We start from the raw sequence: 16,542 nt of genomic DNA, 5'->3' as shown, positions 1-16,542 counted from the left end.
AAATAATTTTTCGAGAGAGCGGGATTCCATTCTCCTTTTCCCTCTTCATTTTGGATTTAATATCAAATAGAGTAAATTGTACATTTAATACTTTTACTATCACTCTTGTTTTATTTTGATCATTCAATTATTTTTTTAAACCATAGTTAACATTGAATTTTGATTTTGTTTTGATCACCCGTCGTTAAAAATTAACAAAAAATATTGGGTGGTATTTTTTATTTTTTTCAATGACATTATGTTATGGTGGCATATCAGTGTTACCTTTATTTTTTTAACGATGGGAGACCAAAATAAAACTAAATTAAATGTTAGGTATGATTTTGAAACAAAATATAGTTTATTGACTAAAATGGAATAAAATTAATAGCTGAGATACTACATGTGTAATTTACCCTATAATAAATGTGTTTGTAAATACTTTATAAAGTATTTTTTTGTATGTCTAAAATTATTGATTATTCAGAATAATTACTTAAAATTATTTTTAGTCAAAATATGTATTTAAAATATTTAATTTAAGTATCTAAGTACATAACGTATTCTTTAAATTATGTTATTTGTCAATATTTTTATTGGATAAAAAATTGAATATTTTAAGTATATATTTTAGTAATAAAGTATTTTAGTACTTATTTTGATAAAATAAATAATTTTAAGCACTTACTTTGACAAAAATACATTATATACTTAGATGACAGAATTAATATATTTTAGATACTTATTTGTAATACAAACCTAAAATAAATATTTAGGATTGTTTGATTTCTTAAAAACGAATTAAATTTCTTAAAAACGAATAGATGTGTTCTTGACATAGAAATGTTTAATATTTAGGATTGTTTGATTTCTTAAAAAAGAATTAAAATTTGATTTTTTTTTGTTTTCTCCTAAAATTAGTCAATGAGGATAAATATGAGCGTTCATTGTCAAACAGTTAATTTTTTTAAAATAAATATTATATTGTATTTATTCTGCATTTATAAAAAAAATTATCCTAAATATTTATTTGTTATAGAAATAATTCATTTCATGTCGATAAAAAGTTGAAAAAAAAGTTGAGAGTATATTTTTTAATGATAAATTTATCTAATATCTTATCCACATTAATTGATATAATATGATGAGACATTATATCTTTTAATTAAATTTATGATTTTGAATCTTGATGTTGTAAATTGAATTTTCTTTTATGAATATCACTGTTATAATGAATCCGCATAATATTTGATTAAGATTAATTGATTAATAAATCAAATATAATGATAATAAAAATAGAATTAAGGCACAAATCTAACGACACTAGTAGTTATGAGATTATTGTTATTCATTGAGATTTTAAGTTCGAGCATTATGTTTCTAAGAGTATATGAGTTATTATTATTAAATGATTTAGAAAGCGTCCGTAAAGCCCATAATTTTTCAATCGCTGGCCCAAATGAGAGCCTTGTTCTAATATAAACCCTAGTTGGTCTTCGCATTTCCTCCGTCCTTCATTGGTTTTCCTCTGCCGCTCTTACTCACAAAAAAGCTCGGGAGAAGCTTTAGGAGTTGCTGAAAATGGTAAATCTCAAAATCTCATTTCACTTAATCATCTTCTATTACTATGCATCACCTTCATTCTCTGCTTGTTTTTTGCTTTGGGTGTTTTTTTTCTCAGTTTTCTTCTTCTATTTGAAATGTTTTTGAGATTTCAATTAATGTTTTATGAAATCTATTTAGCCGATTAACGCTTGAGAGTGAATCCCTGGTTTAGAATTTAGATACTATTTGTAAAATTTATATGATAGCTCTTTCTACAATGTACTAAACATGTATTACATTGGAAGAGTTGTATAATTCTTAATTCAGCTAGAAGATCTAATTTTTGTGTTGCTATGTGAGATATGAGTAACTTCGCTGTTAAATTCTCTAGGTGAACTTTATTTAAGTTATATTCGTTATATAAATATAATGGTTTGAAGCCTTGTTATGTATCAATGCCCTTATTTATAAGGGTTTATTTTTCTATTTTTATTAACCTCGTTTTTAAATGCAGGCTCCGAAGAGAGGTGGAAAGGTGGCAGTTTCCGCCAAGAAGAAACAAGTAAATTTTCATTATTTTCTTTACACCTAAACCTCCTAGTAACATGATTGTGGTCTCACCTTCCATTTGTTATTTTGATTTTTAAATATTAGGAGAAGGTTGTCAATCCGTTGTTTGAGAAGCGTCCAAAGCAGTTTGGTATTGGAGGGGCTCTACCTCCTAAGAAGGACCTGCATCGATTTGTGAAGTGGCCTAAGGTTGTTCGCATTCAAAGGAAGAAGAGGATCCTCAAGCAGCGGTTGAAGGTTCCACCAGCATTGAACCAGTTCACCAAGACACTCGACAAGAACTTAGGTCTGCACTAAAATCTTTGTTTGTTTCCTATTTATGTATTAGTTTTACCATGTCTGATATGAATGAGTTCTGCCATTACAATTTTGTTTCATGTTAACTTTGCATGGATGTTTGTATGGTATGAGTTTGGGGAAATGGATTTGTAATGTAAGAAAGTTATTTTAAATGCATCAGTTCGGACTGTTCTCCTGATAATTTTTTTATTTGGGAAAAGGAATGTCGATTGGAATTGTGGAAATTGGTAAATGTTGGAGAATTCCCACATTGACAACATGGTAAAGGTCACTTTTTGAATTTGTGATAGGTTATTGAAGATGGTGATTGTTGAATTTATAATCTGGTTTTAAGTGTTGTTTGAACTCAAGATATTAAGTGCATACATACAAAATTGTTTGTTACTGTTTATGTTTATACTTATTCTGCTATGTTTGCTCTTGCATTTTGTTGATTACCTGCACATTTTTTATAGCCTCTTGCATCCATGTTCCCTGCACATTTCTTGCTGTAGATTATCTTTTCTGTTTATAATGGTTGGGATGATGTTTAATCATTAAAACCTGGTTATCTGGTGTCCTGTTACAGCAACAAATTTGTTCAAGTTACTCCTCAAGTACAGGCCGGAGGACAAGGCAGCCAAGAAGGAACGTCTCCTGAAAAAGGCCCAGGCCGAGGCTGAAGGCAAAGCACCTGAGTCTAAGAAACCAATTGTTGTGAAATATGGTCTTAACCATGTTACATACCTTATTGAGCAGGTTGCCCTTTAATTTCTTTGTATTTCATCGGTTTAGCAAGTGCGGTACTGTACTTTTATCATTTTGAAGCACTTCAAAATAATATTTCTTTCATAATATCCTCTGCAGAATAAGGCACAATTGGTCGTTATTGCTCATGATGTGGATCCCATAGAGTTGGTAGTGTGGCTCCCGGCTTTGTGCAGAAAAATGGAAGTCCCTTACTGCATTGTTAAGGGAAAAGCACGTTTGGGATCGGTTAATTTCTACCGTATTTCCTAACTTTGCTGCCAAATTACAGAGTTAATGAGAACGTACTTATTTGTGATTGTCTAATACTGCAGATTGTCCACAAGAAAACTGCTTCCGTCTTGTGCTTGACCACTGTTAAGAATGAGGATAAGATGGAATTCAGCAAAATCCTCGAGGCAATCAAGGTAAGAACATGCCTGCAATATATTTGAAGTAATTTATGTTGAAGTTATACATTGTTTTATCCACTTCTGCATTATATTGCAGGCCAACTTCAACGATAAGTACGACGAGAATAGAAAGAAGTGGGGAGGTGGAATCATGGGCTCCAAGTCACAAGCCCGAACCAAAGCCAAGGAGAGGCTTCTTGCAAAGGAAGCTGCACAGAGGATGACTTAAGAGGAACGACACACCTTTAGTCATGGTTTATGTTTTGATTAAATAGTCTTTTGTAGTAAGTTACAATCAAATTTCGACTTGTTCTACTCTTTTCCCTTATCAACATTGATATCTATTTTTGTGGTTGAACTTTCTAGTGCCTAGAATCTGCTGTTTGCGGTGCAGTTGTGTTTTTCTAATGAACACTATCAATCGATGTTTTGTTTTGCATGTTAGCCAAATTCTTCTGGTTTTGGACTGATTAGTTCGAACTTCCATTAAATTATGTACAAATTACATATACAAGACTTGAGCTATATGGGGAACAACACACTAGATTTTTCCCTAGGGAACAAAGATTTATGAACAAGATTTGATGAGTTTGAAGCTTTGGAAACTTGGTCTTTTAAACAGGTTCCCAAACAGGTAGCTTCTGGTTGTCTCTTTGGGACACAAAAAGGAATTCCCTTTAACAATGAGACAGCCTTGTCCTATCTCATTTTGGATCAAATCCAGAGTTTTGGGGTCAACACTGTTCCCTCCCACATCAGTCACAAAGAAACTGTGTTTTGCTTTCCCACCATTGCTGCTACATATTTCTGCTCTTTTGATGCACAATCCATTCTCACGAAATATTCGTGTTATGTCTGAAAGAAGCCCCGATCGATCATCTGTAATCACTTCCAATTCTAGACCCTGTGGGACAACAAATCACGATTCATTCAATGGAAGTTTTTCTGGGTTAAATTATGATTTTCGTCATCGAACATAGTACAAGGACTGAAACCATAATTTGACCGAAGTTGCTGAAACCAGGTTTTTGAATGTAACCTCTGTGGTTCGCCTTTCAATGGCTGCTTCAAGACACTCCATAACTCTTTGTTTTTCAGCCTCTGAGTTTACAGGGAATCCATCAACATGTCTGATATAATATTCCTACAAAAATAAATAAATAAATGAAAACCCAACTTTTAATTTAGCGAAAATATTTGGAATCCTTCCTGTGAATGTGATTTTCAAACCTGATAAGCTTCCATTCTCCCTGTGACAACTGTTCCATGGAACACAACATATTCCATGTCTGTTAAACAGCAAACAGTGTCGAACAACAGCTTCGGTCTATCCAAGCACCTTATCATCACGACCGTGTAATCCCTGTCGCTGCAATGCATCACAGAAACATGGGGTCGCTCTGAGGTTTTAAATTTGATATCGTTTGGCCTCTCGAAATCTCTATCTGCAAACAGAATTTGGTGCAACCTTCGCCCTCTATGAGTCTTCCCTGAAGTTGAAACCGACATTCGTGCTGTTGGTATCTTAGCATCAATGTCCCCTTTCATCACATTGAAGAGTAACTCCTTGATAATCGAAACCCTCTTCGGGTCTTCGATCACGTGCCGTGTAAAGTGGTCAATGACATGGATAACAGCGGCGGCTCGACCGTTGTGAGTCCACATCTCAGCGTTCACCACATCACACTCCATATCTGCTAAAACTGCAGATAACTCGGATAGAAGCCCGGGCCTATCACTTCCGGTTAGTTCTATTAATGTATGATCTTCGGAAGAAGTTGAATCAACTGAGCTCCTCATCGTATTCAACAAATGCACTTTGGTTTCAAGAGTCTGCAGAATTCAACAAAATCGATATCGAATATTGTCCGGATTCGAATTATAACCACACTGTCGACCTAAAGGATTGCTTACTCTCTCTATATAAACGAGGGCACCTTCATCTGTAATTTTGTTTCCATGATCATCTGTCACATAAAACACTGGAGAAACAACAACAAAGTTTGATAAAACATCGGAATCCATTAGATGAAACAGATGTTCGTCGGAGCATACCATCCATGAACCATCCGGCATCGGACGAGACGTATGCTTTGGTTACATTGAGATTCATGTCTGAAAGAAGCTGGACCAATTCCAGGAGAATCCCATGCTTGTATACACTGTCAACCTAAGGAAACAACACAAAAACCATCAACTTTGTCATTTATAGCAGAAGAAGCAGGGATGAACATACCTGTATGAAGGTAGCATTCTCACAGGCGCCATTGTCAACAACAACTCTGCAGAAATGGAAGACAACCCATTGAAGGCAAATCAAAATCGAGATGAAATCTGTGAAAAAAACAAAAGGGGTAATACCTTGGAGGGTTAATTCTCCTGATAAGCTTTGCAAATTCATCCTCCATTTGTGTTCTCTGTAAACAAAGTGAAACCAGGAAGAACCAAATTTAATTACATTGTTGTCTATTGCGTGTATGAGATACAAACGGAGGGAAGTTTCCGGGAGGACATGGCGTGTTGACGTGTCGGATTTCAATTGGTCGAGGCAAACTTGAGATCAACTAAAAAGGCCTTTATTCTTTGGGTGAAATTCAATTCATTCATCACCACCTCTATTGAATTTATAGTCCGTACAGCACGCAATGCACGTGACTGTGTGAGAATTACGTCGCCCATTCACCGTAATGTCACGTGCCATGTGCTGCCGTCGCCGGACATTATCTCCGACAGTAAATAATACTAATCGATAAGTACAAATATTAAGGAAATAAAATAATTACTACTCCGTGAAGAACATAATTACTGCCCCCATATCACCCCCATCCTTGAAAAAAACAAGAAATATATCCTCAATCTGGTTTCCCTTTTTGTACTTTTCCAGGAAAAAGTGTTCAACTTCCTCGAGAAAGGAATTTCGCTTTTTTTGTAAAGATGTTTACATGGAACTTATCTACATATCACGCATAAGATGACAAAATAACAGTATTAAGAACACCAAACTCAATTTCTTTTTTCTTTCATAAGTATGTTTAAAGAGAGTCGTATAACTCATAAATAAATTTATTTGTGAACATAAATGAATCGAATATAACTTTAATCAAATTTATTTACTCTAAAAGTGGTGGAAAAGTCCAGTGCAGTGGACCACTACGAGGCATCGAACATCCATGCTACCAATTCGGGGAGCAACATCGAAGCTATTCTCTTCATTACACGACACAAGCTACAAGTTTAGCAAACTTCCAATCATTACTCGAACAAGAAAATAAATACGGACGAATCTGACTGCTACGGCAAACGAATCACAACAGGGATTAAACTACTGAAAGACTACCGATAAAACACAAATCAGAGTGAAGTATCGTGAGATTACTATCTACGATCGTAGGTTGCGTATCCAAATTAAATTCGAGGGTCCAAAGCAAGGAATATCGGTGAGATAACAAATTAACATCATCTTGATCAGTCGTGACGACGTCAAATTAAATCATGAGAAAAATAAACAACAAACGATCGAAAAATAAAATAAAAAATATGTCAAAAGACAGAGAAAAAAGCGTGCTATAAAAGCGGAGAAAATCGTGCTATAAAGGTATAATTATTAGAAACAAAGAATAAATAAAGAAGTGAGATAAAAAAAAATATCGGCGACAACAATCAACACCAAGATTGATGAAATCACTTGCTAATAAAAAAATGAGAAAAAAAAACCAAAAACAAGAGAAAGATAGAGAAAAAGAGGAAGCAAGAATTAGAGTTTTCTACGTATGATCGATTTCTATAATAACAACGTTATATATGTAATTATGATAAACACAACAAAAAAGCGCAACTATAATCGCAATTTAAATCCTTACCTAAACCATAAATCATCGCAGTTGAGACCCAAAAATAAATGAATTCACCACCGACCCTGTTGTCCATCACTTATAAATTACAAAAACAATAGCTAATCGCATGTCCCATAATCTATTTTCTTCCTTCATAATTTTATAATTTCGTCGTCTCTTGATATAAAATATAATGTCCGAAGATACCATTATTCGTTGTGTTTAGTATTATTATTGTTATTTAAATAGTTTAAGATGATTATAATATAATATTAGTTTTTTAACCGTTGAAATCGTTTTATTCGGTTATGTTTAGCTTTAACATGCATCGTCACTGGCTGCTTTTAGAATTGATTATTATTCTACTGTCACAGTATTCTCAGACAACTTTTGACAGAATTCACAATCTTTTCATCTTTTTCGTTTAAAGGAGACCGTAGCTAAGGAGATACAACAAAGGATTGGTTGCACTTCAGTCTCCAAACCTACACAATTGGGAATCTTTTTGCGGTGTAATATTAGTGACGAATTATGACAAAACAATTTGAGCTTAAAAATAAAAATAATATAGTATCAATTATTCGTTGATATAGTAAAATAAGATTAGAGTTCGAATCCCAGTTTTAAGAATGAAATAAATTAGGTTGTGAATGTCGTCTTATAATAGGTTTTTCAACTAAATCTGAACTAGTTAGACAAGAGATTTATGACGTTGTGAATTGAATAAATTGGATTGATAAAGTCGATTTATAATAATATTTTAGAGTACCAAATCCGGATTACTCAGACAATACAAAATAAACTATAAACATTATGCAGACTATATATCACGCACATAAACTACAGTCCTATGAACATTTATTTATTTGTTTCCTTTCATCAGATTACATCCAGTTGAGGGATAAACGAAAGCATTAATTTAAGCAAAGACATCAACCAAGGCAGATGCAGAATTTCCCTTGAGGCCCTGAAGCACAAGTTGCACTCAGGAATTTCCCCTGCAATGCTTTCTTACACTCAGCAATGCATTGAGGGAGAGTGCACGGGTTGAGCTCGATCCCGAATGCGCCCTCCGCGAGGTTCGAACCCGAAACCAACATCGTCACCACCATCAACATTAACCCTAGCTTCACTCCTTTAGCCTCCATTGGAATACCCTTCAAGTTCAAGCCCCTTTGCTACCTGATATGGAAAAAAACAGCACATCTCATATGCGTATTTATAGGCCGAAATGAGAATAACAGTTTCTTAATGATTCCCCCACTAACAATGGAGGGGCCAGGGGGTTATGTTTTAAAGGTCAAATCGTTTTGAAGGTCCTCGTACACTGCATTCTTTGTGGATTTAGTATATATACTATAATTCGGTCATTTTTAATCCCTTTACTTTTTAATCGGTTTTGAGGTTAAGATATGTGTTGATGGGAAACTATTAGTTGTAAGATGGTAAATGGTTCATCCCTTTTTATTTGTACAGAGAACCACAAATGGTGGTTCTAGTTAAATATGAAAGAAGATGATGCTCAATTCGTTGAGAGATCTTAGGAGGGAGAGTTTCGAGATACCTATGTTTGGATGGGGATTGTGAGATTACCGGCGGGAAAGTTTTTTTCCAGAATGATAACTATGTTTGGATTGCAAAGATTCCCAGTAAAGAGTAATAAGTCATTCCCAACAGTGACATTTTTTGGGCTTATTATCAGGAATGTCATTCTCCCCAATCCCTTAGGTATTATTCTTTTCCCATGAATTTGGACTAAAATGCCCTTAAAACAATTTTTCCCAAAATTTCCTTCTCCCAACCATTGAATAAAAAAATTATACGAAGGGTAAATTACAAATTTATCCTTAAATTATTTTAGATTTACAAAAAGTCTACAATTAGAATTTTATATGAAGTTCAGGGGTTAAAATAAAATAAAACCCTTTCATTAAACTAATTTATCTTTTAAATTTTGTAAAAAATTATATACATTTTATGAATTTAAAAATTTTAAATAAAATATATAAATTAAAAATAATAAAAATATATATTTTTTATGATCTTTTATACAAATATTTTATTTTGAATATTAGAATTCAACTTGTTTAAAAAACAAATATATAACAAGAATAATTTGGTAAAATATACATTACAATAATCTTTTATTCTTTTAATCAAACATTGTAATCTTACATTCATGCTAAACAAACTAAACACAACAATGCAACATTCTCAGTAATGTGTTAGGTAATATTACATTCCGATAATTATATTCCCGGAGGTAATGCTACATTCCATGAACCAAACACACCCTTAATACTAGTGTTAGACCTAAGGTCATGATGTTATTTGCAGGGACGAAGCCATGCCTTGTCTCGGGGGCCACTGACCCCTCCCCTTTTTTATTAAAAATATATATTGGTAAATTTTAAATTATAATTCTTTATTTTAGTTTATTTTGAATTTGTCAATATTTTCTATGGTTACTTGTACTTTGCCCACCTGATTTTTTTATGGTTAGTTATTCTTTGCCCCCTTGAATTGGAATATTGGCTTCGTCCTTAGTTATTCGTAGGTCAATAGAGCTTGTAGATATTGTTTTCAGATAACAAATTTGATTTTGGCAGATCAACTAGTAGTCATGTCACTATATTGTAGTCGGCAGAAGGATATAAAACTTCAAAGGCTTCAATCAACATAAGAGTTCATTTGAAGGTTTCAATTGACAAATGATTAACAACGAAAGTACAACTTACAGAAAGAAAAATCCAAAAGAAACATAACAATATGTGATGACATCAGATGCACAACTTAACAAAAACCCAGATTAGATCTACAAAAGATACATAGTACGAGGGTGTTGTATAAAATTTTGCTCATCTTTGAACCAATAAAGTTGCAGAAAAGAGCACAAGATTAGATAGGGAAGGCATTAAATGTATGAGCCAACCCCATTAAGGTATTATAGTATTGTGTGCTCTACTTTTGCATCCACCAAAGAAACAATGGGGGCATCATTTGCCACTTTTTCTGAGGATGAACCAATCGAAGCTCAACGTTTGGTGTGATGCTATGCCCACGTGTTGCCTTTGTACTTTGCAGATCCAATTGCCAATCTGGGACGAGCACACAGGCCAATCATGCCAGCCCAATTTCTAAAATTGTTTTGTGCCATTGCTTAACTGGGAAACCAAAGGTTCTTTGATGGTGTTCATCCCTCCCTGCTACTGGTCCTGCAAGATTAACCACTCTTTTCTTGACATGAGGTCTTATAGCATTTTGTATTTTATTATATTAGTTTAGGGTCAACATTGCTTCTGAACTTGATTGGGTATCCAGAAAGATTAATCATGGTTTAAAAAAATATGCTTGTAAAAAGCTTTAATTCATTTGGATAACTGCAAGTGTATTATACTGTTAGATATTAGTGTTCTATTTCCTCGTCAAATTGTATTTTTACTGTTATTTTTCTGCATGAGAGATCCTAGGCTTTCATAATAATATTTCATTAGAATCGAATATGTAGATGATATAATATTTAGATCGATTTATATAAATAAAAAAGAATATTATTTTTTCTTAAGACTCTGTATTCTAACAGTTACATAGATACACGCTATCAATTAATTAATAAAATTTTAAATAAATATTAATTCGCATAATAATATTAAGAAAAAAAAAGTTTGATCCGACTTTACCCATATTTATATATATTGTTGGTAATCTAATTCGGGTCTCAATTTAAGGTATTTTCCCGCCCGCCTCCCAATAAAAATCCCTCAAAAAGGCTCTGTGCGGTTTTACAGTGGCGGGAAAATCTAAAATCCTCAGACATTTCAACGTCTATGGCCAGAAGACGCCTAAGGCTGCACTGCTCATCCGACGAAGAAGATGCAGAAAGCCAACAACAACCCCAATACGAACCTCCACAAGGAAGCTCCGCCGTCCGTAACCAACCCGTGACAGTATCTCCTCCTGACCCTAACCCCGCCGAGCCACTCGCGATCTCCGACGACGATTTCGTCGATGCCGGTGAAAGCTTGACTCCTTCTCCGGTGGAGGAAACGTCTGCACCGCTTACATCAGTGGAGAGCTATGGCTCTCCGATTGCTGACTTTCTTTTAGGGATGGGACTCAAATTGAGGAGAGAGTGGCTGGATTCCTGCGTTCAAGGATTAGAGAGCTCGGTCCCTAGGTTTTTGAATCTCGATATTTCTGAAAAGGCGAAGCTTTGCTTTCAACAATTCTTGCTTTCTGATATGAATTACTCCGGCGGCGGTATTCTTCCTGAAAATGTTGATTCTATGCGTCTTGTTGATCTCAAAGGACCCTTTGTTTTGCAGGTTCGGTTGTTTTACTATTCAAAATTATTCATGAAATTGATGTGTTGATGTTTCAAATGTTTGTTCATGTTGAATTCTTATGTATCTAGGTTGATGAGATAGTAAATATCAGTTGTCCGCTCAAGGGAAGGTATCAGGATACACCTGGACTCAAGAGGTGCCTTAAATTATCCATTACAGATGGTGTTCAACGCGTGTTCGGCATGGAATACAGGCCTATCAAAGATCTTCAAGTTTTGACTCCTGCTGGATTGAAGGTTCTTCTCTAGTGCTATCATTGATTTTTAGATGGCATTGCTATTAGGAATTACTACTTTTAGTATTGATGATTTAATTATTCAACTTAAAATCAAATGCTAATAGGTGGAGGGGCTTAACTTTAATATAAAATCACATGACATCTAATACCTAAGAGATGTTAGATAACGCCACTTGACTAGATAAATCAATGTGCATATAGTTCTTGTTCATATTATGCTTAAATTGAGTGCATTTCATAAGGGCAGCCCGTGGTAGCATGAATTTGAATCAATGGCGTATTGACAGCTTTTGGCCTATTAGTATCTGTATTTTTTACTGATCAATTTGGTCTTATGTGGATTTTTGTAATATCTCTTCTTATTGATTTATAGGGTGATGGTAGAACACCTAGATTAGCCTCCTTTTTTTTTTTTGCTAGGTTTGACACATGCACATTTATTCATGTCAACCAAAAGTTTAAAACCTTTAGTTCTATAAGTTGCCAAAGCTTTGATGTAGTCTGGTTATATTTTTTATTCTGTAGGTAGTTATCTGTAATGTGCATATACGACGTGGGCTTCTTATGCTGGTTCCTGAAAGTTTAGAAATTCTAGGGGGAGTGGTTGAGGACCTAGAAGCTGCACGACAGCGCCTTGTTGCTGAAGTAAACAAGCCACCTAGGGGTAAAAGGTATTATTAAATTTCCAAGAATGTATCTACTATTTCTTCTCGCATACATTACCAAATCCAATATCAGCTGGCCCCCCCCAAAAAAAATTATCATTTTTACATCATTGTAGTTTTACTTTTGTTTTCATGTTATCAATAGCTAAAATCAAATGACGTGGCCTTTAAAGGCTGTACAATTAGGGGGGTTGAGTCTCTAGTTCAGAATTATGGTTGCAGCTTCCTAGAGGGATAAATTGTGTTGATTGTAATACTGGTGATGCCTTGTGTAATTTCAATGTTCATATGAATGAAAAAATAGAATAAAACCAGAATGTCCTTAAGGAGAGGAAATGATATATGGTTTAGTTTTATTATTATCAGGACATTCTGATTAGAGTTGTTCCATTGTCATCCTTGTTGAGTGATTGCTGTTAAACCGTTTTGGAACTTGGAGTGATCTTACAGATTATGACTCATTTAATGAGCCTAAAAAATTCACTTGAATCAAGAATCTTTCATTGTTGTTAATTTTTCTCTTTCTCTCTCTATTTTATGCAGAACAAAGACAGGACTGATTCTTCCTTTAGCAACTAGAGCAACTCTTGCTGCATTGCCACTGAATGGTGTTAATTCTGTTGAGCCAACTAACACTTTAATATCTCAAAACTTGGCTCCTTTTTGGACAGATGAAAGAGGTTGTTTATTCTTTGTTTTTGAAATCAAATGACAGTGGTTAACTTTCCAAAGAAAAAAGTGTGCATAAAAAGGATAAGAATGATTGCATGCTGTATATGTTTGTTATAAATGTAATTTTCAAGGGAGATGTTGATTAATGCCTTTTTAGGTATATTGATAGTGATATTAGGATGTCCTGCAGAACAGAAAATGAGATGGAAAATAGTGGGATAAAAAGGAGGATGTTCCCCCTTAGATTGCTTTCTTTTTGCCTGCTCTTAAGAGTTTAGACAGGCCATTAGTGCTTCACTTGAGTTTCAGAATTGGAGGTTGACATTTCTTGTTCAAGAAATGAGAGAATTCTTCTGCTTGGGCTTTTCTTAAATACTTCTAGCCGATGATACATTGAAAATTTTCCCTCTATTCTTTCATCATTTATCTTCAATTATGTGCTACGCTTCTTGAATTAGTGTTAAAGAAATTTGATGGCATTTGAAATTTTGTATGGCTACTTAGCAAATTGAGAGCATATAAATTGATTGCATCTCCATCCCTTCTTTTGCCTATATCCATGCATTGCAGGTGCTACTTTGGTTTCATCTAGCACTGTTACTGAAAGAACTGTAGAGGATCCCACTGCTCGTACGGGTGGGGCGAATGCTGCGCCTAATTCATCATCGGATGTTGCTTTGGATGTTGAGAGGATGCATATTGATAGTGTTTCCAATAGCAGGGAAAATGCTATGTCAAATTCAAACTTGAATACCGCACCAGATAACGAGCACATCCATGTGGTTGAACATCCTCTCATACTGTTGGGAGACCGAGAAGTCCCCTTTACCTACTTAGCTAGTTTGTCAGCCAAGTGGGCTGCTATTAAAGATAAAGCTACGTATGTACAGGGAAAAATTAAGGTATCTGTAGTTACCTACTGAACATTCGTCTAGCATTTTTAAAATGGATAATACAAGATTAGTTGAAAATTCCTTCCATCGTATATTTAGTTGGTTTCTAGTTTCTTAACTGTTTGAAGTTTTTCTCAGTTTTATGAAAATTCTTTTGTAGTGCTTCTTGACTGGTGTCAAGGGATTCCAGTATAAGCAAAGGACAATTTACGAGCTTCTATGTTATGTTGACGATGGTAGCCTCATCTCCGAGATCCTCATTGATCACAATGTATGTTCATGTGAAAGCCTCGTCTCTTTCTATCAATATTGGCTTGCTAATTTGCATTTGTCCTCACTATTATCTCTCTCTAAACTTATTACTTTAAGGCTTATGTCATTGTACCGACAATGCAATGAGCTTATTGCATCTGTTTATATTTCTGAATTCCAGGTTGTGCAGAAAGGAATAGGCCGTTCTCCGCAAGAGGTCACTGCAGCTCTTTCTTCTTCAGACAAACAAATAGTTAGTGGTATGAAGGAGACTATGAGGCAGTTTCAGGCATTTTTAGCACATTTTGAGGTAAAGCATGTCAAACTTCAACTATTTATCAACTATGCATTTTGAATTGTCCTCGTCGGAAAGAGTTCGATGCGCTTTTGTTTTGTGCTAGACGGTGGAAGGCATGACACACTGTAAAAGCTGAAATGGTGTTAAATATTATGGTTTTGTAATCTTGATGGTCGGTTTATTTAATTGCAAAAGTGTCTTCTGCAGGGTTTGATGCTCGTAGAGATAAACAGAACAACTCCTCTCCCAATTGCCAAGGAGATGACCCAGGGCTGTCCTGCATCTGATGCAAGATTGCTTCTTAGAAGATTGACGCCTTCTTCGTGCCGAACTCCGGAGCACCGGCCGTCGGATCCCATCGAGATATCCCATTAATTGGCTTCATGATATGAGTACGTCAGTTTATGTCCTAGAATACAAAATTCACAGATGTTAACTACTGTGTTATTAAATTATGGTACTTGGATTATTCTAGTGTAAATGTTGACATATTATAAAAACTTTTCATATATTTAGAAGATCATATCACTACACCTAACGTGTTTAGAAGTATTATTTTAAAGATTCAATTCAGTTATTGTGAAATATAAAGATTAATTTAAGATTTGTCTCGTGATTTAAACAGTTTTAATGGTAAAATACATTAGAGGTCACTAAACTATTTCTAATGATTATCTTGGTCATTGAACTTTTAAAACTTATAAAATAATCATTAAACGATTACAAAATAATCATCGCGACTTTAAATTCTATTAAAGAGAATGAAAGACACGTTAACTGAATTATTTATTTATTAAATTAACTATAACTAATAAGATGGTGATACATATTAGAATATGTTTTTGGGAGAAGTTGAACCCATAAAACAGAAGAGAATGTTTAGGCACCTGACCACTATACCAAACTATTAGCTTGATTATTTTAGAGAATATATAACTAATATATAATATATTAATGAATATGAAAAAAATGAGCTATGTTTTCTTTTTCTTTCTTCTCTCCTAATTTTGTCATTTCTTTTTTCATTTTATTGCAGTTTTCTTTTGAGAAATCTCGTGTTGTGTTGATGTAGGTGCAAATTCATAGTATTGATTTAAATGAGGTCCAAGAAATTTTAATAAAAAAAATTAATAGTGTATTTCAGTGTAAAACATTAATAATATATCTCAGTATATGATGTTTGCTGTAGACTCGTCTTTTATTAATAATCGTAAGTCTCTTTCTTATCGGAAATTACATTATTATTATTATTATTATTATTATTATAAAGATAATAGAATGAGATGGAAATAATTAAGTGGAATCACAGGGCCAACTGCAAAACATTCAGAACCCAGACATTGACCAGTGTATGTGGGGTTCTTGTCTCAGCACTTGTTTTGACAATCTTGAAAGATGCAATTGGTCGGATATAATGTCAGCTGACAGCCTGACACGCTTCAACTTCAGCTACCTTTGTCACAACTGCAATATATATATATATATATATATATATATATATATATATATTAATGAATCTATTATTGATTAAAAAGAGTGTTGTTTTCCTTTAAGTTTGGATTTAAGTAGTTATGTTTGTAGGATATGTGTGTTTTGTTAATAATTAATAAAGATTCTAAACAAATATTTCCTTATAATCACCACATACATACTATATATATATATATATATATATATATATATATATATAGTAGGAGAGATGATTTCAGTAGAGAAAACAAACCAGTGAAGAAGAGAGCAATGGTGAAAAAGTGGGAGAAGGAAAATTTGGCCTTCTTTCAATCACAAATTATCTTGCACTTTGGTTTGTGT

At 34.0% G+C, this 16,542-nt stretch overlaps 3 protein-coding genes across 3 annotated transcripts; 2 read left to right on the top strand and 1 right to left on the bottom strand.

Moving 5' to 3' along the window:
• The first annotated feature begins 1,490 nt into the window (after positions 1–1,490).
• Positions 1,491–3,894, top strand: LOC120117244 (60S ribosomal protein L7a-2-like). The gene is made up of 7 exons (XM_039137531.1): positions 1,491–1,563; positions 2,039–2,086; positions 2,179–2,380; positions 2,963–3,132; positions 3,241–3,369; positions 3,456–3,548; positions 3,631–3,894. The coding sequence occupies exons 1-7, from the start codon at positions 1,561–1,563 to the stop codon at positions 3,760–3,762; spliced, it is 777 nt and encodes a 258-aa protein (XP_038993462.1). The 5' UTR covers positions 1,491–1,560; the 3' UTR covers positions 3,763–3,894.
• A 173-nt stretch (positions 3,895–4,067) lies between these two features.
• LOC120117243 (ACT domain-containing protein ACR6-like) lies at positions 4,068–5,941 on the bottom strand. Its single transcript, XM_039137530.1, has 7 exons — positions 5,895–5,941; positions 5,770–5,815; positions 5,589–5,703; positions 5,448–5,515; positions 4,764–5,366; positions 4,573–4,677; positions 4,068–4,437 (listed from the first exon to the last, which is right to left on the bottom strand). Exons 1-7 carry the CDS (start codon positions 5,939–5,941, stop codon positions 4,102–4,104), a joined length of 1,320 nt encoding a protein of 439 aa, XP_038993461.1. The 3' UTR covers positions 4,068–4,101.
• Positions 5,942–11,135: 5,194 nt separating this feature from the next.
• On the top strand, positions 11,136–15,137 carry LOC120117245 (recQ-mediated genome instability protein 1-like). Its single transcript, XM_039137533.1, has 8 exons — positions 11,136–11,691; positions 11,781–11,948; positions 12,476–12,621; positions 13,159–13,295; positions 13,858–14,189; positions 14,341–14,451; positions 14,614–14,742; positions 14,938–15,137. Exons 1-8 carry the CDS (start codon positions 11,194–11,196, stop codon positions 15,103–15,105), a joined length of 1,689 nt encoding a protein of 562 aa, XP_038993464.1. The 5' UTR covers positions 11,136–11,193; the 3' UTR covers positions 15,106–15,137.
• Positions 15,138–16,542: the final 1,405 nt, after the last annotated feature.

This window comes from Hibiscus syriacus, unplaced genomic scaffold, assembly GCF_006381635.1.
Source record: "Hibiscus syriacus cultivar Baekdansim isolate YM2019G1 unplaced genomic scaffold, ASM638163v2 tig00110319_pilon, whole genome shotgun sequence".
In the NCBI taxonomy this organism is placed as follows: domain Eukaryota; kingdom Viridiplantae; phylum Streptophyta; class Magnoliopsida; order Malvales; family Malvaceae; genus Hibiscus; species Hibiscus syriacus.
Note: the sequence above shows the minus strand (reverse complement) of the source record. Positions and strands in the feature narration are given on the sequence as shown.

What these genes read in the sequence shown, in the direction of transcription:
- LOC120117244 (XM_039137531.1), top strand. An exon ending in TTTCCGCCAAGAAGAAACAA is followed by an intron (nt 2,087 to 2,178) that starts GTAAATTTTCAT and finishes TTTAAATATTAG; the next exon opens with GAGAAGGTTGTCAATCCGTT. An exon ending in GAAAAGCACGTTTGGGATCG is followed by an intron (nt 3,370 to 3,455) that starts GTTAATTTCTAC and finishes CTAATACTGCAG; the next exon opens with ATTGTCCACAAGAAAACTGC.
- LOC120117245 (XM_039137533.1), top strand. Translation starts at nt 11,194, where the DNA reads ATGGCCAGAAGACGCCTAAGGCTGCACTGCTCATCCGACGAAGAAGAT. An exon ending in AAGCCACCTAGGGGTAAAAG is followed by an intron (nt 12,622 to 13,158) that starts GTATTATTAAAT and finishes TATTTTATGCAG; the next exon opens with AACAAAGACAGGACTGATTC. An exon ending in AGATCCTCATTGATCACAAT is followed by an intron (nt 14,452 to 14,613) that starts GTATGTTCATGT and finishes TCTGAATTCCAG; the next exon opens with GTTGTGCAGAAAGGAATAGG.
- LOC120117243 (XM_039137530.1), bottom strand. Translation starts at nt 5,941, where the DNA reads ATGGAGGATGAATTTGCAAAGCTTATCAGGAGAATTAACCCTCCAAG. An exon ending in AGGAGAATTAACCCTCCAAG is followed by an intron (nt 5,816 to 5,894) that starts GTATTACCCCTT and finishes CCATTTCTGCAG; the next exon opens with AGTTGTTGTTGACAATGGCG. An exon ending in AGAATGCTACCTTCATACAG is followed by an intron (nt 5,704 to 5,769) that starts GTATGTTCATCC and finishes TTGTTTCCTTAG; the next exon opens with GTTGACAGTGTATACAAGCA.